This window comes from Arctopsyche grandis, chromosome 11 (genome assembly GCF_051622035.1).
Source record: "Arctopsyche grandis isolate Sample6627 chromosome 11, ASM5162203v2, whole genome shotgun sequence".
NCBI lineage: Eukaryota > Metazoa > Arthropoda > Insecta > Trichoptera > Hydropsychidae > Arctopsyche > Arctopsyche grandis.
Window position 1 is genome coordinate 6549232 of NC_135365.1, and position 25891 is coordinate 6575122.

The 25891-nt window shown below is 35.8% G+C and overlaps 2 protein-coding genes across 2 annotated transcripts; one reads left to right on the plus strand and one right to left on the minus strand.

Annotated features, from left to right (window-relative positions):
• Positions 1–35: 35 nt before the first annotated feature.
• On the plus strand, positions 36–19032 carry LOC143919326 (ecto-NOX disulfide-thiol exchanger 1). Its single transcript, XM_077441587.1, has 9 exons — positions 36–241; positions 1511–1723; positions 3293–3784; positions 3855–4717; positions 7004–7187; positions 10496–10602; positions 13405–13539; positions 17699–18010; positions 18128–19032. Exons 2-9 carry the CDS (start codon positions 1666–1668, stop codon positions 18401–18403), a joined length of 2427 nt encoding a protein of 808 aa, XP_077297713.1. The 5' UTR covers positions 36–241; positions 1511–1665; the 3' UTR covers positions 18404–19032.
• Dnai2 (dynein, axonemal, intermediate chain 2) lies at positions 18118–25278 on the minus strand. The gene is made up of 13 exons (XM_077441588.1): positions 25070–25278; positions 24849–24996; positions 24518–24779; positions 22996–23105; positions 22769–22920; positions 21546–21680; positions 21400–21481; positions 21158–21336; positions 20960–21092; positions 19370–19474; positions 19067–19301; positions 18927–18972; positions 18118–18852 (listed from the first exon to the last, which is right to left on the minus strand). Exons 1-12 carry the CDS (start codon positions 25273–25275, stop codon positions 18959–18961), a joined length of 1761 nt encoding a protein of 586 aa, XP_077297714.1. The 5' UTR covers positions 25276–25278; the 3' UTR covers positions 18118–18852; positions 18927–18958.
• Between the last annotated feature and the right edge of the window lie 613 nt (positions 25279–25891).

Consider the following 25891-nt stretch of genomic DNA (forward strand, 5'->3'; position numbering starts at 1 on the left):
GGACCAACTCGATTGTGTTCGGAGCTAGCCACCTCACTCTGCCTTCAGCTGTCATAAATAAAACACGTGCATTAACATTCCAATCGTCTCATTCGTTCATCCCCCATAGGTGTATCGGGTGTAGCGGTCTCCGTGACGACCCCGAATGTGAAACGCCGGAAAACGCAAATATCGGAAAGCAAAGATCGAAAATCGAAAGATCTTAAGTCGAAAGATCGAAAAAAAGGGTGCATGGTAAACGGTACATACTCACATAATTTGCGCGAACAGGATACAACAAGAACAAGAGAAACAGGCTTTTCCCCCCGTATTAATGTGTGCGTGCAGAATAGGGAAAGAAAAGCCTGTTCCTCTTGTTCCTGTTGTATCCTGCTCGCGCATATTAAGTGAGTATGTACCGTTTACCATGCACCCTTTTTTTTGATCTTTCAACTTAATATCTTTCGATTTTCGACCTTTGCCTTCCGATATTTGCGTTTTCCGGCATTTCACATTCGGGCCCATGAGGTAGACCACGGGTGTAGATATCGGTAGTGTAAACGTAGCCATACATATTTTTACAAATTATACACACAATAAATACAGAAGATTCGTGACAACAAGAAAGATGATTTTTTGCCAATTTTGAGGAACCGTCTCAACAATGATCACATAAAATTGCCAAACTCTAATAAGAAACGATCGATTAGCAGTTTGACCCATACTGCTGGCTATATATTAAATATTTTAATAATAAATAAATTGTCTATAAATATTTTTTTTTATTATATGTATATAAATAAAATAGCCAGCAGCATAGCTCGGACGTTAAGCTTCTGCTTACCGTCAAGAAGGTGCCGGGTTCTATCCCTGAATGAAAATGAATTTTTCAGAGTATGCTGTTGGTCAGACCTGGATTTGTGACTCCAGGTTGATCGTTTCCTATCAGAGTTTGCCAATTTTCTCTGATTTCATTGTTGAAACGGTTCCCGGAAAAAAAAATTGGCTAAAAATCCTTCCTACCTACTATGTCACCACTATTTGAAAAATTTGATTGATGTACAATAAAAATTTATGTACAATTCATAGATGTCTCGTTAATTTGCGAGTTTTTTCAGTGTCTCGCAATTCAACGACTTATAATAAAAATGCTGTATTTGTATTTGTAATTGGCCAGGAAGGCGCATTGGGATTTACCTGTAAGGCCTTCCTGGTATATATGTAAAATAAAAATAATAAAAAAAAAAAATAAAGATGATAAATAATATGATTCCTATTAAAACTATTCGGAGCACGGAGCGGAGCTGGAGCGGGGTTGGAGCAAGTATTTAGGTATTGGAGAGAACCAACTCCAATAATCGTAATTGAAACGTAAAGGAGGTTTATAAAAAGTGGTTGCTCCAAATCTTTGGTTCTTACAATCATAAGAAAGAATTTCATTCAATTTGAATGAGTTGAAATATTAATCGATATCCTATTCATGTTGAATTTGTTACGTTATCCGAAAATATAGATTTTTAAAATTCGTTAGTAGGGTGTAAAATAGAGGACTGTGGCCACGAGTGTCTAGTGAGAGAAGCTGGCATTGGGCATTGTTGGTGAAAGGGTGCAGTGTTGAGTGCTGAGTGTGGAGGGTAGAGGGTAGAGGGCTGTCGTCGAGGGCTGGCTGCGGCACTCCTGGCCATCATGTCGTTTCCGTTTCCTGGAAACTTACATAATGCGCCCCTGCCTCCGCCCCCCATGAGTAATTCTTCTCTATTTATCTCAATGTTTTCATTGTCTTCCTCAATTACTCACTGATCGATCCAAAATACTCCTCCACTTACATAATGTTTACAATGTCACAAATTCTCCCCAGTCTATTTATAATGCAGTGACCAATAAAGAATATCTCGCTTAGAAGTTATGCTAACTCAAGGTGACCATTCGTACAGTTTTTACCATACAGTACAGATTTTTTGAATATCTGTCCGGGTAAGTCGTGAGATAAAACCAGTACGCGCTTTTTTATCTAATAGATGAATTTAAATATACGAAGCCTTCAGCGAAAATAATGTCTCCTATAAAAATATTGACAAATATTGTCATTGTTTACCAGGAACTTATGTATCTGCTGTAGAACTGTTTTCTTCGATGAATAATAATATGTGGTTCAGTGATAAAATGCAATATTGATTGCTTAACTTTGATATGTTTGCTAATCGATACGAATAATTTTAACCAGTTCTATGTAGAACTAGTGTTGTGCCCGTTGATATTTTAACGGATGGTTTTGGAAAAAATTTGATACATGCATTAAAGTAAGTATAATAATTGTAATAAAAACATAGAAAAGCCTAGTAAAAAACAACAATTTTCATCGGAACCGAAGTCGTAACCGGAATTGAAAACCGGAACTGAAATAGGTATCGGGAATCAGAACCGAAACTGGAACCAAAATCGGATTCGAAATCGATATAACTAAAATTTGTTTTTTTTGAAATCTCCATACTTGTCCACGCACTCGTACATACAATCATACATACATACATACATCCCGTCCATTTTTATATATATTATTTTAAGAATTTAATCGCCATCCTTGACTAATTTTATTCTTGTTTTTATTTCCAATGTATATTTTAATAAGTTTCAAGCACTTACTAGTTTTTTTAGATATTAGTCTGTTTAGTATTTTAACCCTTTGAATGCCGATCGTCATTTTGCCAACAAGTCCATGGGCCTGAAACACGCCAATAGGCGTTGTATTTTGAGCATGTGCAAAGTAAAAAAGAATACTATCCGTTAACCCTTTCCAGGTAGCATTGAACATGGGTCGTGTAATCTGTGTTAATGTTTGTAAAGACTGGTTTACACCCGACTTTCTGAATTTATAACCATAGCAGAATTTCCCGATGGAAATCCCTAATTGCTGAGTATTTTAGATTATGGCTTGGCATTTAGATTGTGAGCATTACATTTTTACAACAATGAAGAAGATGGAACTTGTTTTGGAAAAATAAATTCATTAATAGACTTCTTTTGATTGTTTTATATTGTTGCAAGATATATTAGAGAGTCTAAACACACCTTTACAAAACTCGAAATCCTCGGCGGTATTTTTCTAGGGTTTGTTGGGATTAGCTACAGTTTTTATTGGATTTCTAAATAATTCTAGTTGAAAATGTTGGCGAAATTTTCAGCATAGCAGGCTTTCAACAGAAAAGACGTCAGCACTCAAAGGGTTAAAATGCTTGAAAATTCAGCACATAGAAACATATTCCAAACATATTCAGCTTCTACGTGTTCTTATTATTTTACATGATGATTTCAGTGTCTGGAATTCCGATGCTTGGCGGACAGGGTTTTGAAAATATGCATCAAAACTTCAACATAAACCACAACATGCTGATGCCCGGAATGAACGATGCACCGCTCGAATTCAACATGAACAAAAATCTACCCCCACTGCCTTCCGACAACAGCTTGAACATCGACGACAATAGTCAGCACAGAATCAACGACAACTTCGAACAGAATTCTGACCACCCATCGCAGCAGCAAATGAACGATAATCGGGGGATGAACAAGAAACGTTCTCACGATAGAGACAACAGCCGGAGAAGAGACCGGAAAGATCACAACGACGACAAGGACCGACGAGACAGACACGACCGAAACAGAGCTTTATACAAGGGCAATAATAGAATACCAGACAGTCAGAACGATCGCAGCAACAGCTCTGGCAAAAATAGCGATAATAGAGTTCCAGAAGATATCATTCCCGATAATAACATACAATCTGGTGGCATCGCTCCACAACCTGGTAAGAAAACCGTCTCGAAATCCATGTCAGATATTTCATATAACCATTTGTCTAATTTGTTTAATTTTAGGTATGATGTATGGAGGGATGGGAATGGGTAGTATGTATGGAGGCGGCATGATCGGAGCGCCGATGGGAATGGTCGGTGGGATGGGTGGCATGATGATGGATCCCTCAATGATGGGAATGGGTCAATACACGATGATGCCATCTCAAATCGACAATCCGAACATCAACGACAACAACCAAATGAACAACATGCAAATAACCGGTGCGAACGGAATGCCAATCAACACCGGCAATGCAATGCCCATGGGCGGAGACGGCATATCAATGCCTGGAAACGACTTATCAATGGGTATCAACAATCCCATCAGCGGAATAATGGGCATAAACAATATTCCGATGGGTGCCGTTAAGGAGACTATTCAAATGAAGTCATGTACGTTACTGCCGCCTTATCCGAGCTCAGCTCCCCCGACGACGAGAGAGCGTCCTCCCGGTTGTCGGACGGTCTTCGTCGGCGGCCTGCCGGAGAACATCACCGAGGATATACTCACGGAGATATTCGAGAGGTGTGGTCAGATCACGTCGTTGCGGCTCTCCAAGAAAAATTTCTGCCACATCCGATTTGTATATGAGCAGTCGGTGGACGGCGCCGTTTACTTGTCCGGTTATAGGATACGTATCGATAATAAGACAGATCCGGCTAATTGTGCTCGGTTGCATGTCGACTATGCCCAGGCGAGGGATGATAAGCATGAGTGGGAGTGTAAGCAGCGCGCTCTACAGAGGGCTGCGCGGCATTTGGAAAGGCAGGTTACACTGTATCGGCCGCCGTCTCCGCCTCCTATACATCATTACTCTGATCACGAGGCTGCTGCCATATGTGAAAAGATTAAACAAGATGAGAATTTCATCCAAGCTGTACAAGTATATATCTTTTTGTAATACAAGCAGGTGGTCGTAGGTCGGTTGACATGATTCAAAACGTTCTCTTGTATGAGTGGAAGAATTTATGCAAATTAGAAATAAAATAATTGAGTTCGTAATCTTAAAAGTTTTCATTAATCATTTTGAGACAATTTAGTTGGTAGAATTGTGATTTTTAAAATTTCACTTAAAAAAAATTGCCTCCACTTGCTGGTAAGCTTTTAGACGTAATTAATTGCACTCAAGTTTAGACCATATGAACTTAGATTGTTTACTTTACTATTAGATTGGCCATGTTTAACCGTTTGCCCGCGGCCGTCTTCTATGGAAGCTTTGGGCGACAAGTCTGTAGCGCGGCTGTCTTCCATAGAATTTCTGAACTTTGCACAGGATTTTGAAGCTTATATGCGCCTATTTCAACTGTTTTAAGGTTCAAAATTGGTTGAAATATTACTGAGAGTTGAATGCCATCTATTCAATTTGCTTAAAATGTATATATACCAGTCAAAATTAGTTTTTTGTGGAACCATACTGAAAAGTCGTTTATGTGACGTCACGTCTGTTGAACAATGGCGACGATACGTCTCAATTGTATGAAGAATGATTATTTAACAATTAAGCCAAAACTATGAGATATATTATGTATTTTATTGTTTAAAATAATACTTTGTGTTAATTAACATATCAGGTCACTTGAGTAAATATTAAAATCTGTATTTAAGGTCGAAAACCCGATTGCCAAATTCGCGAAAACGGTGCCGCTATATTTATTGCCGTGGGCAAAGGGTTAAGCGGTTTATATTACAAATCCCGAGCGAAGCCGGGTAAAAACACTAGTACTATATAAACCGAAGTGCAATTATGTATATATTCCTCTTTTAAATATTATATATTATATATTTAAATAATTGTCAAGTGAAAAAAATCGAAAGGCGACGAGTTACAAATCAATTGTTAGTATATGTATTCGGAAATAGTCTCAGGTATAAGAACTGGTGGGTTCAGGATCCAAATGAAAGGCTAAAGTCGCCTCACATCATTTATTCAACGATCCCAGAGGTCCACGTGGAACCACCGCTCACTCCAGAATGCTCTGATTTACTGTGTGTACCCCCTAATTAAAATAAAGTTGCACAGCACAGCTTCCCCGATCCATTAATGTGTCTATTGTCTAGGCATTTAAAGGTCTACCCTGGCGATTCTATTGTTTACGCACGCACTTGCCCAGGTCTGTGAGAACTCTAGCGTATCCTTAGTTCGAGGACCTGTTCGAGTCCTGTTAGCCCAATCCAGGGCCTCTATTGTTCACCCATCAATGCACTTAGACAGTGGGTACTCTCTCTCATGTTCGCACGTTACAGTACAATAGTTTTGGCATACTTTATCTTTGATTTTAAATGTATACACTTAGCGGCTTCTTTGAATAGCAAGTCAAAATGGATGTTGAGTGTCGAATAATCCATACAAACTAGCTGATACAACGTTTTTTTTTTCAAATTCAATACAATTGAACCAACATAAAATTGAAATTATTATATTTCGGTGGTACTAAAGGTTGAATTTTGACCGAAAACCGGTTTTGGTAGTGGTTGGGTTCGGTTTTGGAATCCCCAATGACAACAAGAACAAACTAAATTCTGATTTTATCTGAAACTAGATTCTGATATTTATCTTCGATTTTAAATTTATAATGCACTCGGCGGCTTCTTTGAATAGCAGGTCAAAATGGATGTTTAATGTCGACTAATCTATACAAACTAGTCAATATAACGTTTTTTTTTTTGGAAATTCAAAACAATTCAAACATCATATTAGTACTAAAGTTCGAATTTTGACCTCAAACCAGTTTTGGAATCCCCAATGACAACACGAACAAACTAGATTCTGATATTTATCTTTGATTTTAAATTTATAATGCACTTGGTGGCTCCTTTGAATAGCAGGTCAAATTGAGTGTCGACTCATTCTTCGACTAATCTTACAAAGTAGTCGATTACAACATACAATTGAAATTATAATATTTTGGTACTACCGGTCGTCTATTTTGGCCTATTGGTAGTACCGAAGGTCGAATTTTGACAGAAACTGGTAGAACTGATTTAAATATTACCAGTGTTGGAATTCCTAATGACAATACGAACAAATAAGAGTCTTGGTATTCATATTTCATATAAGATTGTGTTCATTTAGAATTGTGTCAATCGGCTCGATGCTGCTTCATAATGTAAAAAATATATATACATTTGACAATTTTTATTCAAAGGTATTGTTTTTTTTGTCATTCAGGTCGTGATAACGTGGCTGGAAAGAGGCGATTGCAATAAAAAGAACGTGAACGTATTCTATTCCATGATACAGAGCACAAATTCGCACGTGAGAAGACTCCTGAACGAGAAAACCCAATACGACGAGGAGATACAACGCGCCAAAGACGAAGCCAAACAAAAAATGCAAGGAATCCTAAGTCAATGTAAGTTACTTTTGAAACGAACATCTATAAAGACAAACAAAAAAAGATCCACAATACAAATTTATTTCACTTGCGAAATATCTTTCATAAATTAACTGATATTATTTTAAGTAAAGTTTTACTTGAAATAATCACACTCGACGATCACACTGAATGCAATACACACACACGTGTGCGGACGAAGGTCACAATTTGAACGTGTATTATTATTATACATGTGCAGCTAGCTCTTGCTTCGAATTGTGCTCGTCTCCGTACGCGGACACGTAAGACTCGACGTCTGGTAACCGACACGATCGGTTCGGAGCTGATGTGCGCGCGCTCCGTTAGAGAGATGTGTTGCAATTGTGGTAAGTAAACGAAAGTCAGGCGAAAGTAAGACAAGTCAGTCGCAAAATAATGGTCAACATTGTCGTGTGTAAGTGGTAGAAATGGTTACGAGACGGTAACGAAACAAAAATTTCATCTAGATGAAACTTATGTCGTAATTTTGTCGATTTCAATCACTCGATTTAAATCTCATACGTTTTTATTTTAATTTTTTTTTTTTTGATCATCATTCATTCACACATTGTAATATCCATTGTATATTATTTTAATTCTAAAGAGCTTTAAAAAAATTTTTAATAACTAATTATTTTTATTTGGTTTCATACTGTCCGTCTTTTTTGGAGTATCCTTGCATGTATGAGTAGGAGGATATCTATTAAGTACCTTTATTATAATCACGGCGTTTTTCAGATCGATTGTTATAGTTTTATTTACAAATGCATAGTCACACGTTGGTTTTGAAAGTGTGCGTCGTCCCACTGTGTTGGAATATTTGTGTGCGTTTCTAATATCGTCATCAGGGACGGACTTGTGTTTAATAATTGTAATTCACATGATGCCGGCTCCACATTTAGTCGTATGGATTTGTCTCCTTTGATGTATGCGATTGATATTTAAATTTTAGTTATACTATTTTAGTACGTGTCCCGGTCTAAGTGAACAACGTTTGTGTTTGTAAGAGAATCGTTTATTTTTGTTCAATTGTTACAGTGGTTATTGTATGTACGAAGAAGTGAGCTGGTTGAACTCCAGAGGTTCACTCTGATGTTTGGGGCTGGTGCGTCGCTTTATGTACGTTCTGGCTTGAAGCGTGCCATGTGCAGATGCTTTGTCTTCGTCTCCAGGACACGTGTTTTATCCGTGTGTTGACCTGTTTTCGAGGCACGTGTTTTCGGGACACGTGTGTTGATATGTTTTCGGGGCGCGTGTTTTATAGCTATGGGGTCAGCGCCAGGACGTCGTTCAATTAAGAATGCGGTCGTGTGCCACGTGTAAACGTCTTCAGGACACGTGTTACAGTTTCCTGATGACATCACTGTTGGGTTTCGTTCGTTTTACGATCGAGCGATGAACTCTTTCTTCTGGAATGTTCCAAGGGGACGTTGTTTATACGGGAGCGATCATGATTGGTGTGAAATGTATGAGATCACTGGTTTTGATTCGTAATAGCACAAGTTGTGCTATATTCCTACACTATAATGCTATTTATTTATTTAGTCGTTCGTGGACTAACAATTTTCTTCTGGCTACCGAATGCGTACGTGCGCGCATATACGCCCCCCATTGACTTTTATTATCGTCTGCGATATTTTGAGAAAACAGTTCAAGTTAAACGTTATTTATTCAACTTTCTTGATTGGTATAGAAAAACTATAATTCATCAAAAAAATATTTAAATTACTATTTCGGGGCCCTTGTTCAATCAAAGACCCAAATCCGCCACTGCCATTAAGAAGTATTATATACATGTAGTTAGAATTAACAGTCTTTTATCATTTCTATTATTAGAAATTAAATATTCAATAAATTAATATAAATATGTAAGCGACTCGGATTTTCGGCTTTGTTAATATTTCAATTTTTTTAAATATTTAACACTCGTATAGCATTATGAATTACAACATATTATTAAACACGTTTACCGTCCCTGATTATTTACATAACCGTATGTCTGGAGGAAGGTGGGGTTTCAGTATATATATTTTGAATAGTATATGGCACATTTTTCTGTATTGATACACATATTTATCAATTAAATAATAATGGGGATTTTTATTTACATATATATATATATATATATATATATATATATATATATATATATATATATATATATATATATATATATATATATATATATATATATGTGTGTGTGTACATATATATATATATATATATATATATATATATATATATATATATATATATATATATATGCATATGTACAATATTCCTTACATTTACATGGTAAAAGCGAACAAAATCGTTTCCACAGAGTTGGCCAAAATGATTTTAGTTTCTTTAGATCATGATAATTGTGAGTTGTATGTCGTTCATCAACCACCAAACTGTATTCCGTATACAACCGGAAAGCAGTTAGTTAATAATGAAAGCTTATATGCAGTCTTTCAATCCTTGTAAGTAGCTTTTATTTGTGAATGCTATCTTAAGATGAAATTATTACTGTGTAAATAGAGGAATATGTGTATTTTAAAGATATATGTATTGAGATGGATACGATAAGCAGCAGATGACGACATTGGCTGGTGTGCGGAATCCATTTTTTTTATACTATATGATCATCGTCATCCATCGATATGTTTTCTATTACTATTATATATTATTTTCACAAGAATTGAAATGTTCTTTTTAAACGTGTAGGATTTATAGTTAGTGTCTACACATTCACATTTTTTTTTTATGATTAAAATACATTTCAAAATTTAGAAATTGACTTGTAAATAAATTATACGATGAATCATTATGATATATTATTATATATAGAACGAGAATTTGACTTTTTCTATGGAGTATTTTATTCTTATTTGAGTCTGTATAATTATTTTACGCGTCACATCTGTGTTCTTTTGTGGTTTGTTATATTATATAAGTCTTTTAGATGAATCATATAATTAATTGATAATTTTGCTTCTACATATATATATATATATAAAAGTATGGTATATCTCTCCGAGTGGTATTTTTTTAATTCTTTTCCGTATTGATTGTTTGAATTAAATATGTTTAAGTACGATGTTTATTATGTACTGAGATTGGTGTTTAAAAGAATGCCGCTAGCAGGGATTGAATTTAACGATTGAGATGAAAACATTCATCGATAACAAAGTACCGAAAGTATAGTCAAAGTGGTTATTCGCCGTGTTTGGGGGATAGAAGGTGCCGCTCCTGATATAATTTTTATTATTATAAGTAGTATGTGCTGAGATATTTTGAACTCTGTTATGGTGCCGATGCAGTCTCACAGGTGGAGAAGGTATTTGCGGCCGCTTCTCACAAGAAGGTCTGGGATCATTTCACCAAAGCTCAACGCAAAAACATTGACATGTGGAAGAAACAATCATCGGTAAGTTTCCTCAAATCAGGTAACGAATGAACTTACGTTATTAAATGTAAGTTGTTTTGATAAAAAAAAAGCCGTCTGCAATGCTGAAGAAAAGTACTTTTTTGAAAGTTCTTATACTAATAATAATGGACCGTATTCACGCACATGCCCATGTGTTTGTTACATTTCGCTTACGCTGAAATCAGTCGGATCCGTGGCCCTTGAGGTCACAGTTCAATTGGTAATCTAATCATCATTCCATCATCAGCTGACTTCATCTGAATTTTTTTTAACATATTTCTCGAATTCTATTCTGTGATAGAAGATTTTAAGTTGTTTTTAAAATCAGACTCTCATTCAAATTTAATGCAAAATCACAACCGAAACCAAAATACATGGTGATTTTTATAATTTTGTATTGAATTGGTAGCACGTACGTATTGATAAAATTTCACTCCAATATGATCTTTCGAATTTTCCCATTATGGTAAGTTGTATATGCAGCCTCTCGCATAATTGACGAGGGATTAACGTGCATGTCGAGGCGAAAGATCGTACCGGTTGAGTTGTATGCAGAAGTTATGATATTGTATGCCTTTTGTTGAGGTAAGATATAATATGGGTGATGAATTACATTGTGGATTCATTGTCGTGCGTAACGTTGAATATTATTTCAAGGGACATGTCGTTGAAGTTCACTTAGCATTAGAAAACATAACCGTCAGTGATTCCGAAAGTGGTTTCAATCGTATGAAATAGTGCATTTGAACATTTAGGCCACTTTCAGAATGACCGATTTGATTAACAACATACAGTAAATACGTTGATTCAAATATGTACTAAGAATTTATTCTTGGTTCTAGATAATCAATGTGTTTCTGTATTTATATATCACAATAATAACAGCATGGTTTTTTCCCACATGTTTGTTTATCATTATTTATTTTATGTAGTAAAACTCTTTAGTCTCCTATTTCAATGGATCGGTAAGTACGTAACTGTCGATTGAAAATTTTCTTCACTTTCTGATAGTTATATTCCGGTGAGTACATTACATATATTTAAAAATAAGTAAAATTAAAATAATATGTATTTAAAAATTGTTTTGTTTTTTTTTTTGCAAATATAAAAACAAAAGAGCAATTATAAAAAGTCATTTCATTATTTTTATACAAAATAAAGTTGCCGTTGCCATCTATATTTTTCTATATTCAATTGTTTATTTTTTTACTGTGTTAACACACATACATATGCAGGGCCGGCTCAATGGTGCAGCGGACTAGGCACATGCCTAGGGCGCTGCGAGGCGCCCCCCATTTTTCTTTTTTTGATTATTAAATAAATAAAAAATAATTTGGTTTACTTTGAACTTATAAAACATTCTATATTCAACTTAATTTTTCTACTCGAAGAAACAATACTGATTGTAAAATATTATAATTTACGAGGAACGCAGGAAGTTGACTGACAAATATCAACGACTCACGAATAAAACTTGTAAAAAAGTAAACTTTCGTCGGTACAAATAGTAATTTGGAATTGCATTTTATATAAAATACCGCTGAAACATATTTATGTATATACATATACATATATCAATGGATTTGCTTCACGAAATTAAATATCTTAAACAATCATATTCGAAAGAAGAAATGTCACCCTATAAAATTCTTCAATTCATTGTTGAATATAAATTAATGTCTTCATTATCGAATTTATTCATAGTTATCCGTATTTTATTCATTTTTATACATAAAAAGTGCCTATTTTGAATAAAAAAAAAATTGTTTTTTTGTCTTAATATATTTTTCTTCAACATAAAACTTCAAGAACTTTCATAAAATTTATTGTTTAAAAATATAAGAGGGGGGAGGGCTAAAACCATCTGCCTAGGAGCGCCATGTACCCTCGAGCTGGGCCTGTACATACATACTTGTTTTGATATGTATTATCATTTAGTAGTATTATTTTAATTTAATTTGCTTTAAAAATATATATACAAGGTTTATTTATTAATGTATTTACGTTGTACTAAACAGGCCGTGTGTATATTGTGTAATATTTCGAGGGCGTCGTGATGACTCGTACATCTGTTTGTCTATTTTTGGATTATTCTATACACAGAATGTATCATTCGTAGACAATTTTTCAGTTGATATACATCTAGTAAGTTCAACTAATCTGATTCAGTGATTGAAGCATCAACATTCAAAATAGGCCTGATGATACGAGCCATCGCGAGTGTTCTGATTCTGTTTAATGTTAAGCTTTGAGTATTACAAAGTAAATTTGATTTACTATCTGGTATCTCAACTACTTCGATTATGCTGTATTTATTAATATGGATAAGTATGATTTTTTCTTTTTCTTAACTAAATTTTATTTATTTATTGTTTAATGCTTTCCATGTAGATATTATGTATGTAGTTAGTATGTATGTCGTCACTTGAAATAATATTTAAAATAATTTTTTGGTCGTAATTGTTTGCCCATTTGTTACGAGAGGTGGTGATTTAACATTGTATGTATGAAAAATGTTCTATTTGGAATATTGTTTATTTATTGAGCTGAATTGAAACAGTCTTTTTGTTTTCAATTATACTCCGGGTGCGTAATGTATAATTAATATTCATACTCGCACTTACGTTTTTCGTTCAAATTCATTATGTTAATTGTGTAATTTGTTATTTTATTTTATAATTTGCCATAAAAGATTATATAGATTAATTTTTTAAAAATAAAATTAGCATGTACAAAGCTCAACAGTTTGATTTCCACGCTGAAAAACCGTCGGATTCAACTTACAGTCGTATCGTTTTTCAGGAAATCCGTAGCATTCAATTGGAAGATTTCCTTCAAGAGTCTTACGGCGGTGAAGAAATGGACTGCAGCGATACCGACGACGTTGAAGGAAACAGTCCTCGGAAGAAGACCAAATTAGACGGGGATGCGCTCAAGGTATCTATCAAAGTCCATATTCAGAATTAAACTCACTATTCCGATTAATAATACTGAGCAACAAACAAAAATACCAGAGCTAAGACTGATCAATCTTTACTAAGTTTGACCCACTGAATTCGAATATGACAATGATATTTGTTGACTTCCTCTTGTTTATGAGATCATCATCATCATCATCATTTACAGCCATTCGCCATCCACTGCTGGATGAAGGCCTCTCCAACACGCTTCCACTCGTCTCTGTTTTGCGCAACACTCATCCATCTCATTCCGCACATTTTCCTAATTTCGTTCACCCATCTTCCTTGCGGTCTTCCTTTTACTCTTTTGCCTTCTCTCGGGTACCATTCAAGCACTTCTTTTGTCCACCTTTCGTCCATCCTCCTAGCTACGTGACCCGCCCATTGCCATTTCAATCTCTTCACTCTATCCACTATGTCCACTACCCTTGTCATATTTCTCACCCACGTGTTCCGCTTTCTGTCTTTCCTCGTTATGCCAAGCATACAGCGTTCCATACTTCTTTGAGTGCATTGGATTTTATTTAGCATCTTGGCGTTCAGTGTCCAAGTTTCACATCCATACGTCATCACTGGCAAAACGCATTGATCAAAGATCCTTTTCTTCAGGCAGAGTGGCATTTTTGATTTAAAAACAGCATTCATCCGTCCAAATGCACTCCATCCTAATTTCATACGTCTCTTTATCTCTTCAGTTTTACTACCATACATGTCAATTATTTGACCTAAATATAAATAATTATTTACTACTTCTACTGGTTTATCATCTAAGGGGATGCTATCAGGCATGCAATAACTATTGAACATTAGTTTAGTCTTATCTACGTTAATTTTTAATCCTACTTTTCTACTTTCTCTGTCCAGCTGTGTTAGTCTGATAAGTAGGTCAGCTGAATCACGAGCTACTAAAACTATATCGTCTGCGAACCGAAGGTGACTCAAAAAGCGACCATTGATGCTTACTCCGGCTGTATCCCAATCCAAGTTCCTGAAAACTCCCTCAAGCACCGCATTGAATAACTTGGGCGAGATTGTATCTCCTTGTCTTACTCCTTTTCCTATGCTAAATCTATCTGTACCTGAAAAAATTTTAACCGAAGCTGTGGCATTCTTATATATTGCAGCTAACAGTCCCACATAGGGTTCCGGCACTCCCTGTGTTTGTAGAGCGTTAAGTACTGCATTATGACTAACTGTATCGAAGGCTTTCTCATAATCGACGAAACCTAGGCACAATGGCCGTTGATATTCGTTGGCGCGCTCGATTAGTTCGCCAACTACTTGGAGGTGGTCCATTGTGCTGAAATTTGCCCTAAACCCTGCCTGCTCTATAGGTTGGTTCTCGTCGAGGATATTCTTCAGCCTTTCTGTAATAACCTTCGTGAAGAGCTTGTAGACCGCTGAAAGTAAACTAATGGGTCGGTAGTTCTTGATATCGCTTTTGTCGCCTTTTTTGTGTATTAAAATGATAGTTGCGTTATTCCATCCTTCTGGTATAGCTTGGTTCTGGATGCATTTGCTGAAAAGCCTAGCTAAGATATTAATTAGGGGGGGGCCGCCACATTTTAGTAAGTCAATGGGAATATTATCTTCCCCTGGGGTTTTACCGTTTTTTGCAGTTTTTAGCGCGGCCTCTACTTCGCTAGGCAATACTGCAGGAACCCTTTGGCCGTGTGTCGATTCCGGAGCGGGAAATTGACCGTTGTTGTTCTCGTAAAGTTTTGCATAGAACGTATAAACTCTGTCTATGATCTCTTTATTACTCCGCTCTAATTATTACTCCGCTCTCTGATCTGATTGCGATCATTTGGTTTTTGCCTAAGAAAAGATCTTGTTTGCACTTTTTCAGGCTACGGTTATTCTTAATGGTATTTTCTATTAGCTTGCTGTTAAAATCCCTGACATCCCTGACTATTCTCTTCTTAATTTCCTTATTTACTAGATTGTATTCTTGCTTATTATTATCCCTATCTAACTTCCTTTTATGCTTAATTAGATTTTTGGTTTCCTCTGAAATTTTACTTAGCTTAATCTGTTTCCTGAGTCCAACTAATTTCTTACCTGTTGAGGCTAGAACCGAACTAATTACAGTGTTCAATTCCTCGATGTCTGCTTCTGGGTTTAATTTCCCGTATCGATTTCCAAGTTCGAGTTCGAATTCCTTTTTCCTAGACCTTAGTTGAGCGAAATCTGGAGAGTTACTGCATCCTTTTATTAATTTCCTACGTTCGCAATTTATATTAATGGCCATCCTGGCACGGACTAGTCTGTGATCGCTACCTATATCTACTTTACTTAAAACACTAACGTCTTTAACGGAGTGCAGGGCATTTGTTAGGATGAAATCGATTTCGTTTCTGTCTCCTTTAGGACTCTCCCAAGTCCACTTATTGTTGGTGTTTTTCCTGAAAAATGAATTAGTGATAAAGAGCCTGTTGTGTTCTGCGAATTCTATGAGGCGATCGCCTCTGTCGTTTCTTTGGCCGGTACCAAAATTGCCTACTGCTCTTTCTGTGTTTGCCTTTTGTCCTATTTTTGCGTTAAAGTCGCCCATGATTATTTTAAAGTGGTGGCGGCTATTATCGTATGCGCCCTGTAGTTTTTCGTAGAAGTCTTCTATTTCCTCGTCTGGGTGGCTAGATGTGGGGGCGTACACTTGGAAGATTTGACAAGTGTACCTGCTCGAGATTCTTAATACTACATAGCATATACGTTCCGATATGTCGTTTATTTCTATAATATTTCTTTCTATTCTCTTATTGATAAGAAACCCTACTCCTCCTATTCTACCATTTGGTAGCCCTCTCCAGTAGAGACAGTTACCACTTTTTAGGATTATTTGGTTTTCCTGTTTTCGTCTTACTTCGCTAAGTCCTACTAAATCCCATTTGATACTTTCTAATTCATTCTCTAATGCAAGCACACTTCCTTCACTCGATAACGTTCTTACATTGTACGTGGCTAAATACAGGTTTCTATTAGCTAAGCTATCATCCATCGTCACTCTTACCTTGTTGGAGGTTTGGATATTATTTTTCTCGCATTTATCCAAGATGTGTTGAGAAAAAGGCGGTACTTGAGAGAGATTTCCATTCAAGGAGTGAGTTCTTACCGCCATAGACTCTTCTCTGTGGTCAGCTTTGACAGATAGTCATCCTAGGTATCACTTGGATCACTTATGAATTATTACATGCCATTTAACAGGGTTACTTTGTAAGTGAAAGTAGTTAGTTATGATAATAATAGATTAGCAATTGTTATACTACTTTTTTACGGATCTTTATCGTGAGACGCCTCTTTGGAGACAACGGATTTATATATGTGTGAGTGCGGTTTGCAATTTAATATTTTAATAATAAATTTAGTAAAGAATATAAAATTACACGAATTACTTTGATATAATTTAAATATGAAAAAGTTGGGAAACACTGTTTCTGCTTGTTATTAAATAAAGTTCGTTAAAAATTTTGCTGGAAGCAATTATGTGGAAGATTTATTGCTTCTGTGGGACAAACTATTGACTGACGGGAAAGGACCTTATTTTTTGTATTCAGGTAGGGAGATATTACGAATATACCCCGGCCGTATTGGCTTTGCACAGATTTTAGACACAAACAAAAAAAAACTAATATGACAAAATTTTACGAATTCACTGATATAAATACGCTTTACGACCGATCTGCTGATTATTTTTACACTTAAATTATACTAGGATGCAATTAGTAAAATAAGTGAGTGGATGGTTAAGTTTTTAGATTTAATTTCGTGCAATAGCCGGGTTTAAGCGAGTAGTAGCGGGGAGAACGCAGAGCACGTCTTCCCCGCATGACACGATAGACCGAACTCGTTTATGAGATATGAGCATTTAAATAAATGTGCAATTTCTACAATTTTTTGGTTTTTGAATCATTAATTCAGAATCTAGTATTGCTATGCCAAAAGTGAGTATTGGTATAAATAGTCGGATGTTTTTTCTGTTGATTGTGATTTTTTTTTATTGGTTTTCAATCTCAATATATTTTTTTTAACCTGATCGTACTAATTCGAGCGGTAAATGATTAAAAGTCTCCGTTCGGGGAAGTAAAAATGCGATTTTTCGTTTCTCAATATGATTCAACGTGTTTTTAATCTTTCAGGAGGAGAACGACAACTTACGGTGTCAACTAGAAGCGTACAAAAATGAAATAGACATACTTAAATCGGAAATGCAATGTGATATAGACAGTAAAGTGCAAGATATACAGCAATTTCAAGTTCAGATCACTATGTTAGAGACACAACTCACTCAGGCGAAACGAGCTCAAGCTTCGGAATCCGTCAAACTCTTAGCCATGGAAGCGAAACTAAACGCCAAGGAAAAGATGAATGCTGCTGAAAAGTGCGCATTTGACTTGAACAAAATCAAAGACGACAAAGAAAATATCTCCAATATGGAACAAATCGAAAAGGTTCGTATGACTGATGATAATTCTTGGAAACTCTGGTATACAAATATGAGATATACCAGATATATATATAGATATATATATATATATAAGAATATGATTTTTTTTTTGCAATTTCAGGGAGAATCCAAAGAAGCGTCTCGGATACAGGGTTGTCTGTCGGACAAGGAGGCCAAGCTGATCGGAATAATATCCACGTTTTTGCATGTGCATCCTTTTGGGGCCAGCACCGATTATGTGTGGTCTTACGTTCAAAAAATGGAGCCTCAACTTAGTCCGAATCAAGTAGAAGACCTTCTTCGCAAGTTTCCGACCGTATTCATCCAGGAAATGTCAGGCGTTGGGGCAAACATAGAAAGGAAGTGGGTCTTCAGCGGATTCAATAACACCCATTGAGTGATTCTTCGCTTAGAATATATTATTATACAAATGTAATTCACCCGCCAATACATAATTTGCATTAATTTATATATTTATGTATGTATTATTATATTATTGTTACCGACGTTGTATCGTTTGTAGGAGTCTACACGATGACATACTTATACATTCTTTAAATAACACAAATTGAATAGCAATATGCACGTATTATGATTTAATGAGCGCGAAAAGAAATTGTGAATCTTCCAGTACTAAACTTGTAGTGATAAAAATTCTCATAGTTTTAATTTTTTTTTTTTTTATTATTTATGAATTTTATCATGAAAAAAGGCGATCAATCTTAAATGTAAAAATATCATTTCATATTTTTATATGTATGTACATATACAGACGAATTGTCATATATTTATTTTAATTCATATACGCTAAAATTAAACGGAGCGAATCCTCTCGGAAGTTCTAACCTAAAAATGTACAATTAAAATTATTCAAATGTATTATAAACTAATATTATTTTTATTTCAATCACTTGACTTACCATTCGATGTTTCAAATTATGTCCTTCCAAATTTATTCAGTGTTTTCTGGAAAAAAAATTATTATTGTATAATTTACAATATAAATTCACGAACTTTTAAATGGTTTATTTTTTTTAAATATTTACAAAACTGATAATACCTAAAATATGATCGACAGTTGGCGGAGCTTGCTGAGCTTTGGCTTCTCTTTCTACAATTTGACGATAATCGACTTCAGCATCGAGCACATCCTGATCACTCCCGCTCGTCTGGTCTCCGGTCGCACCACCTCCTCCACCCGCCCCCTGCTGTCCACTCTTCACCTTCATCTTCAATCTCAACTCACGCATCCTCGCCTCTAAAATCCTCTCACGCTTACTTTCACGCTCAAACATCTAAAATCAAACACCAAATATAAAACCGCCGAACAGTTGATAAACAAATAACAATTTTGGATACGTACATTTGTAAGCAGCAGCTTATCATTTTTAGCCGAAACTCCTAGATTTTCAGACAACTCGACTAGATACACAGCACCTTTACTACTACCGCACGGTACTAAGCGTCCCTAGAATCATTTTATAACATCTTTAATAATCTATTTGATAACAGGAACAATTTAAACGTGCATTTAAAAAAAAATTTCTGTACATTACAAAAAATTTGTGTAAATTTCTAAATGATGGATACAGATTGCATTAGAAAGTTTGCTTTGATCATTGAAAAAAATATTTGCTACTTAAAAAGTGGATGAATAATGTGCATTAAAATGACAGATGGACTGTATCGGGAACGTCGCGAATACCAAAATACAAACCAACGTTTGGTTAAGTTTTATTTATTTATGGTTTGGTTAGGTTAGGTTAAGTTAGGGTTGGTTTTATTTATTTAAGATTACACTTTTGACCAGAGAAATGTAATATTAACAGAAGTGGCTTTAGGTGTTCTTTTTTTGTCAAGTGACATTCTGTCCATGGACAGATCTAAATAATTTTAGCATCAGTAGTATTTGACGCTTGGTGCTCGACGTATGTCCGATAAAAACTTCTCTGTTTGTTTATATTAATCGCAAGATGGGCAAGCATCGGTAAAAATTGCACAATACATTCAAAAACACACAATAAACAACATGGGATACATTTTTATAAGTAAATTGATCCGATTGTATTCCGTGCGATGTAGCGTATTTATAGAGACGTACCGCGTAAAGTTGACAACAATTATTTATTCGTAAGGGCCCCTTTATTCTTATTACATCTCTCTGCTTTTGAGTCATCAAATTTCAATAGCGGAAGAGTGCAACGTTGCCACTTTTTGTATCTAGTCCAATGCTAAAATCTATTTTTTCGAATGATCGTTTCATATTTTTTAATGGTCTCTTTATAATGTCAAAATATTTTATTCGATGCACAATACGAGATTGTTTAATGCACAAACATTTTTTTTAAGATACAAAGTATTTTTCTCAATGTACAGTTAAATCGTACCCTTTGATAACTATATACAGTAGCGTCGCTAGGCCCATGCGGGGAGTGCGGTGTGCACCAGGTGACACCATTTTTGGGTTGACATCAAATTGTTCAAATTGAAAAACGCTAATTCGACATATTCGTTGTATGACGGTCCTCAAGAGGCTACACGCCTCATTGCAATTTCTGTATATATACAACTTTCTGTATTTATACAGCTACCGCGAAATCCGTCTGGTGCAGCTACATATATGTAGCATCAAATATGAGCCATAATTGGATTTTGTTCAAACATATTCTATCTGGTAAACGGATTATTCCGCAAAAAGCGATCTCGCGCATGTTACTAAAATCTCGATCACGAAACATCTGGCACTCAAGTTCTCGTTTGCCTTATTACCCAAAGGTAATAAGGTAAACTGATTCAGTCAGACGGAGACGCAATCCAGAAACAACGTGTGAACTTAGCTTCTCTTTTGGCGCTTCTCTCTCATAAGTCTTAACAATTAATAAAATCATATTTTTAAGGTAACACCACCCCTAGCGACGCCACTGCTGTGTGCTAATGCATTTGTGCAAGTTACTTGATCTTGTGGTCTTAGTTTAGTCAGCGGTTCGTCGCACAACTGAGCTGTGACTACGGGAGCTGTTTGCTTGCGTAGAATGTCCCAACAGCACAAGCAGCCATCCCATCGGGTCGTCATGAACAACGAAAACCTTTAAAGCTCGTTGAAGTTACATATTTATTGAACTATTAAAGAAGATGTCTCATTTGAACGTACCTGAGCGGACTCCATGCCCCGTCGGTGAGTTTGGCCCGGTGAAAGTACGTCCAGATGATCGGACTTTCCTTGCAATCTTCGGACCATATCCTAGCCGTCCAATCACCGACTGTTAGAAAATTTTTGACGAAGCCGGGGTTCCTTTGCAAGGCGTATACGGGACCTAAATGTGCTGCATACTAACAAACAACTGCAATGAGCATCTTGTTTGGATCTGTTGAAGATTTAATTTGAGGACTCACCCTTCCGGGAAGACGTTCAATTGGTGTTTTGCCTTTTCTATTTCCTCCTATTACTAAACCTTGCTCGGTCCCACACATAAATCTGCAGAGATAAACTTGCATTAAGTTGATGTTAAAGTTGATGATGTTCTCAATTATTATTTTACCTTGTAGGAATTGTGGTTTCATATTCAAGGCAACTCACTCCTAAAGCTCTCTTAACGCACTGCTCTTCTCCTACGACTTTGACAGGATCTATTATCATCGAATCAGTTGGTTCAGATAGCTTACGAGTATCCCACCTAAAATTTAATCGATTTAAACTCACTAAATTAAGTGTCTAACTTTGATTGGGTATTCTGAAAATCTCAATAGTGTTATGTAGGGGTGGGTTCAGAATACAAATTCAGGCGAAGTCGCTTCACATCATTTATTTAACGATTCCAGAGGTCCACACGGAATCACCTCTCACTCCAGAATAATCTGATCTATCTTGTGTACCTCCTTATAAAGGACAAGTTGCACAGCACAGCTTCCCTGATACATTAATGAATCTATTGTCTAGGCACTTAAAGATATACTCTGACGAGTCTATTGTTTGCGTAGGGGTGGGTTCAGGATCCAAATTCAGGCCAAAGTCGCTTCAGATAATTTATTTAACGATTCCAGAGGTCCACACACAGAATCACCGCTCACTCCAGAATAATCTGATCTATCTTGTGTACCTCCTTATAAAGGACAAGTTGCACAGCACAGCTTTCCTGATCCATTAATTAATCTATTGTCTAGGCACTCAAAGATTTACTCTAGCGAGTCTATTGTTTACGCACGCACTCTCACCTCGTCTGTGAGAACTCCAGCGTATCCTTTGTTCGGGCACTTACTGAGTCCCGTTAGCCTAATCCGGGGTCTCTATTTTTCACCCACCAATGCACTTAGATAGAATATTCTCTCTAATATTCCCACATTACAATACTAATAAAAAACTAAATAATTACACATAATTTTGGTAATAATTTATAGACAATTCGGATTGATTACCAGAATCAATATCACCATGCTAACATCATATAATAAACGACGTTGTTTAAAGTTGGTTGTGAAGTTTAGGTTATTACACCTAACAGTATAATCCAACTTGTTACATTCGTTAATTCCTTATTTGAACAAGAAAAAGAGAAATGTTACATTAATTGGCCATGCTAATGTTGGCTGCCTTGATTTTGAATATAAAAAAACTAAGAAATCTATGACATTATTTAGTATTGTCTTTGATGGTGTTTTTGTTTGCTGCTATGATAATTTACAGTCAATTGGTATTAATAATTTATATTATTCCAAGTGGCCAATAGCTGTAACGTTTCCCTAATAGTATCTATTCAACAATTACCATTTTACTTGGCCGTCAGCTGACGAGGAAAAGAACTCCGTTCCCGTTTTCGAATTAATGTGTAGAACGTTCCGGACGGGATCACGATGCGCTTGATGCATCGGACATATTTCGTACGGCTTAGACCCGCGACGAATATCAAAAGCAGCTACCTACAAAAGTGAATGGTTCGTGTAAAACAATGAATAATTCGTACGCTATTGAAACCCGAGATATGTGTACATTACCTGACCACTAAGCAATCCGCCGACTAGGGTGTTGGGATCTCGAGGGTTGAACTCTAAACAGCAAAGCGGCGAATGTGGAATAATCACCAGTTGTGGTTTATTCGGATTTTCTATAAAATTACAACACTTGTGTGAATATACTTAAATAAGGCTACCAACTTCTGGTCATTAGATATATTGTTTATATTAGAGTAGATTTTTAGACAGAAACAATATTGCTAAAAAAAAAATTAAATAATTTTTAACATTTGAATAAACGGTGCTACTTTAGTATGCGGTCTACCTTAGCATGCGATCTACCTTTGAATCGCAGTCGACTATTTTTTTTTATTTGTATCGTAGCAACGAAATGTTTATTACAATTGTTTTTTTCCTGCCGCCCTATAATGTTGTCGAAGCATTTCTATCAAAATATCGTCAGCAGATACATATCTCTTAACCAAATCTTAAATGAATAGGGCCAACCTTAACTTAACCTAACCTATCCTGTATTTTTTTTGTGAAAATATTGATGAATTCAAACTTAAAAAAAAGATATCTTAGCAGTCAACACCTATTTATTTAAGGGTCAGGTTAGGTTAGGTTAAGTTGGGGTTGGCCGTATTCATTTAAGATTAGGTTGTTAGGGTCGGTATTATTTAGTCTCAGTGTCACACGTAAGAACTGGGACAGTGAGACCGTATATTAAAGTAAAAACGTGAAGGTAGATATGTAATACTAAAGTAGATATGTGAAGATAGACCGCATACTAAAGTAGCATCGAATAAATACTAGTCATTGATCAATTGCATTTTAAAGTAAAAAATAAGAAACTCTTGATATTATTGAGTACCTTTTGTACCTTCGATAGTGCTCTTGTACGCTATTAATTGTTAACGATTCAGTGATTATTCCGCACATAACGTCACTAAAATTTCGATCACAGAGCATTGGACACCCAAAAACTCCATCCACCGAGATTAACACGCGTGAACTATTCTACTAACGAGAACTCGCGGTTGTCGTGAATCCGTTTACCATTGTTAACATACATAAGTGACCAGTTCAGATAAACATAAACAAAACAAAAGTCCTTTTCGTTGACAGATTCGAATCTATCATCAAGTTCAATGCTTTAAAAGACTATGAGGAAGTCAACGATTTTATTTACCTAGGTGTTTTGATTTCAAGAGAATATAAAATCCGCAAAAGAATAAGCATGGCGGAAACGGCGATGGTCAATTTCAAGCCCAAACAAAATACCTTTGAAAGATTCAATAGATAACTCGTTTCTTTCCTTTATGCATTAGATTTCCATTCAAAATTCATATTTCTAGAACTGGTGAGTCACAAGTTCAAAACAAAAGTTGTATTTTGACTGTGCATCGCTTGCTTAAAGTGTGTTTGAAGCAAAATTAAAATAAATAAGCGCGTTTAGTAAAAACTAGTTTCAAGAACCACACAAATATAAGACTTAAAAACATAGAAGAGGCTTGTAAAAAGGATATTTCTATGAAAAAAAGAGAACACACGATAACCTCACCTATATCCCAAATGTAACTGTGCGTGCACTGTTCTGCAGTGGCCGTATGGAATTCCAAGTCGCAATGTGTCGCTGCTAATCTAGCACCATTATCAGCAGACCAGCTAAGGAAGGTGATTGGTCTTTTGATCGTATTTTGATCCCGGTAAACGTTCACCGTTCTGCAAGAGCTCTTTTCGATCGGAGGTGCCGGATCCACGTCGGTGAAGTACTTTTGATACACATTGATTGCATTGTTTTGCAGTATGTAATGTTCCATATCCTGAAAACGACCTGAATAGTCAATCGATCGTATCGAATATGCTAAGATTTGAATACATTTGCAATTTACATGACTTAAATGCATGACACAGTGGACGTAAGCATCGTCTTTTTCAATTTTTCTACGGTACCGTTGTGTAGCTTCGGCATCGGCCGTGTTTATGTCCTTTGGCCAGCCTCCTTCTACGTGATTAATTCCGGCATTGACATATTCAGCCCTAAAGTTGTGACAAATTCACACAAATTGAAAAGTCAATCAATGTAATAAGGATAGGTGTTGTATAGTTTTACCTAAATGTGTTGACTTCATGTTCGGAGAAGTTTTTGCTCTTTTGAAGCGCTTGATGAATTGGATTTTTTAATATGAAATTTTTACCTAGTGTTTTATCTGAGGGTATACTTTCCATCATCTCCGGTCCTCTGTCGGAGAAAAAGCATTGTTTCCCGAATTGAGAACGAGATTTGCTGTATGTATAAGTAAAATCTGATTTTTCCATGTCTGTTACACGAGCCTAGTTTGACGGTTATGAATTAAATCACCGTCAAACTAAACGAATTTGATCAATAAGGGTTTGTTGCTAGGGTCGTTTATTATTTTATTCACCATCTTAGAAACAAATACATATATTTTATATCGTTTGCTAGATTTTAATACAAAATTAAATATAATATTGCCAGAAATATATAAACATATATAGAAAAAAAATTGATATTTCAAATAAAATCTAATTCTGGATATACTGCCACAATTGTATCCGTGAATTTGTAGCATTCAGTATCAATATAATCCAAGTCAAGCCGACAGGTCCGCGTGCAGTCTACTTGACACAAGTCGTAACCCCCTTCACTGAAAATATTTGTATGGCATGTGCTTAGATGTACATTCGTTTATGGCAAGTATATAGAAAATACTAAACCCACATATCAATTACTATTATAATAAGAATAACGGGTAAATTTAGTGAATTGTATCTCAGTATAACACTCCAGCTTAGACTTTCTCAACGTCGTTATGTATGGGACAGAAGCATGGACCCTGACAGATACCCAAAAAGCCAACATGAATACCCAAGTTTCTAAATTCGAAAAAGTCTGTATTTAGCATTTAGTCAG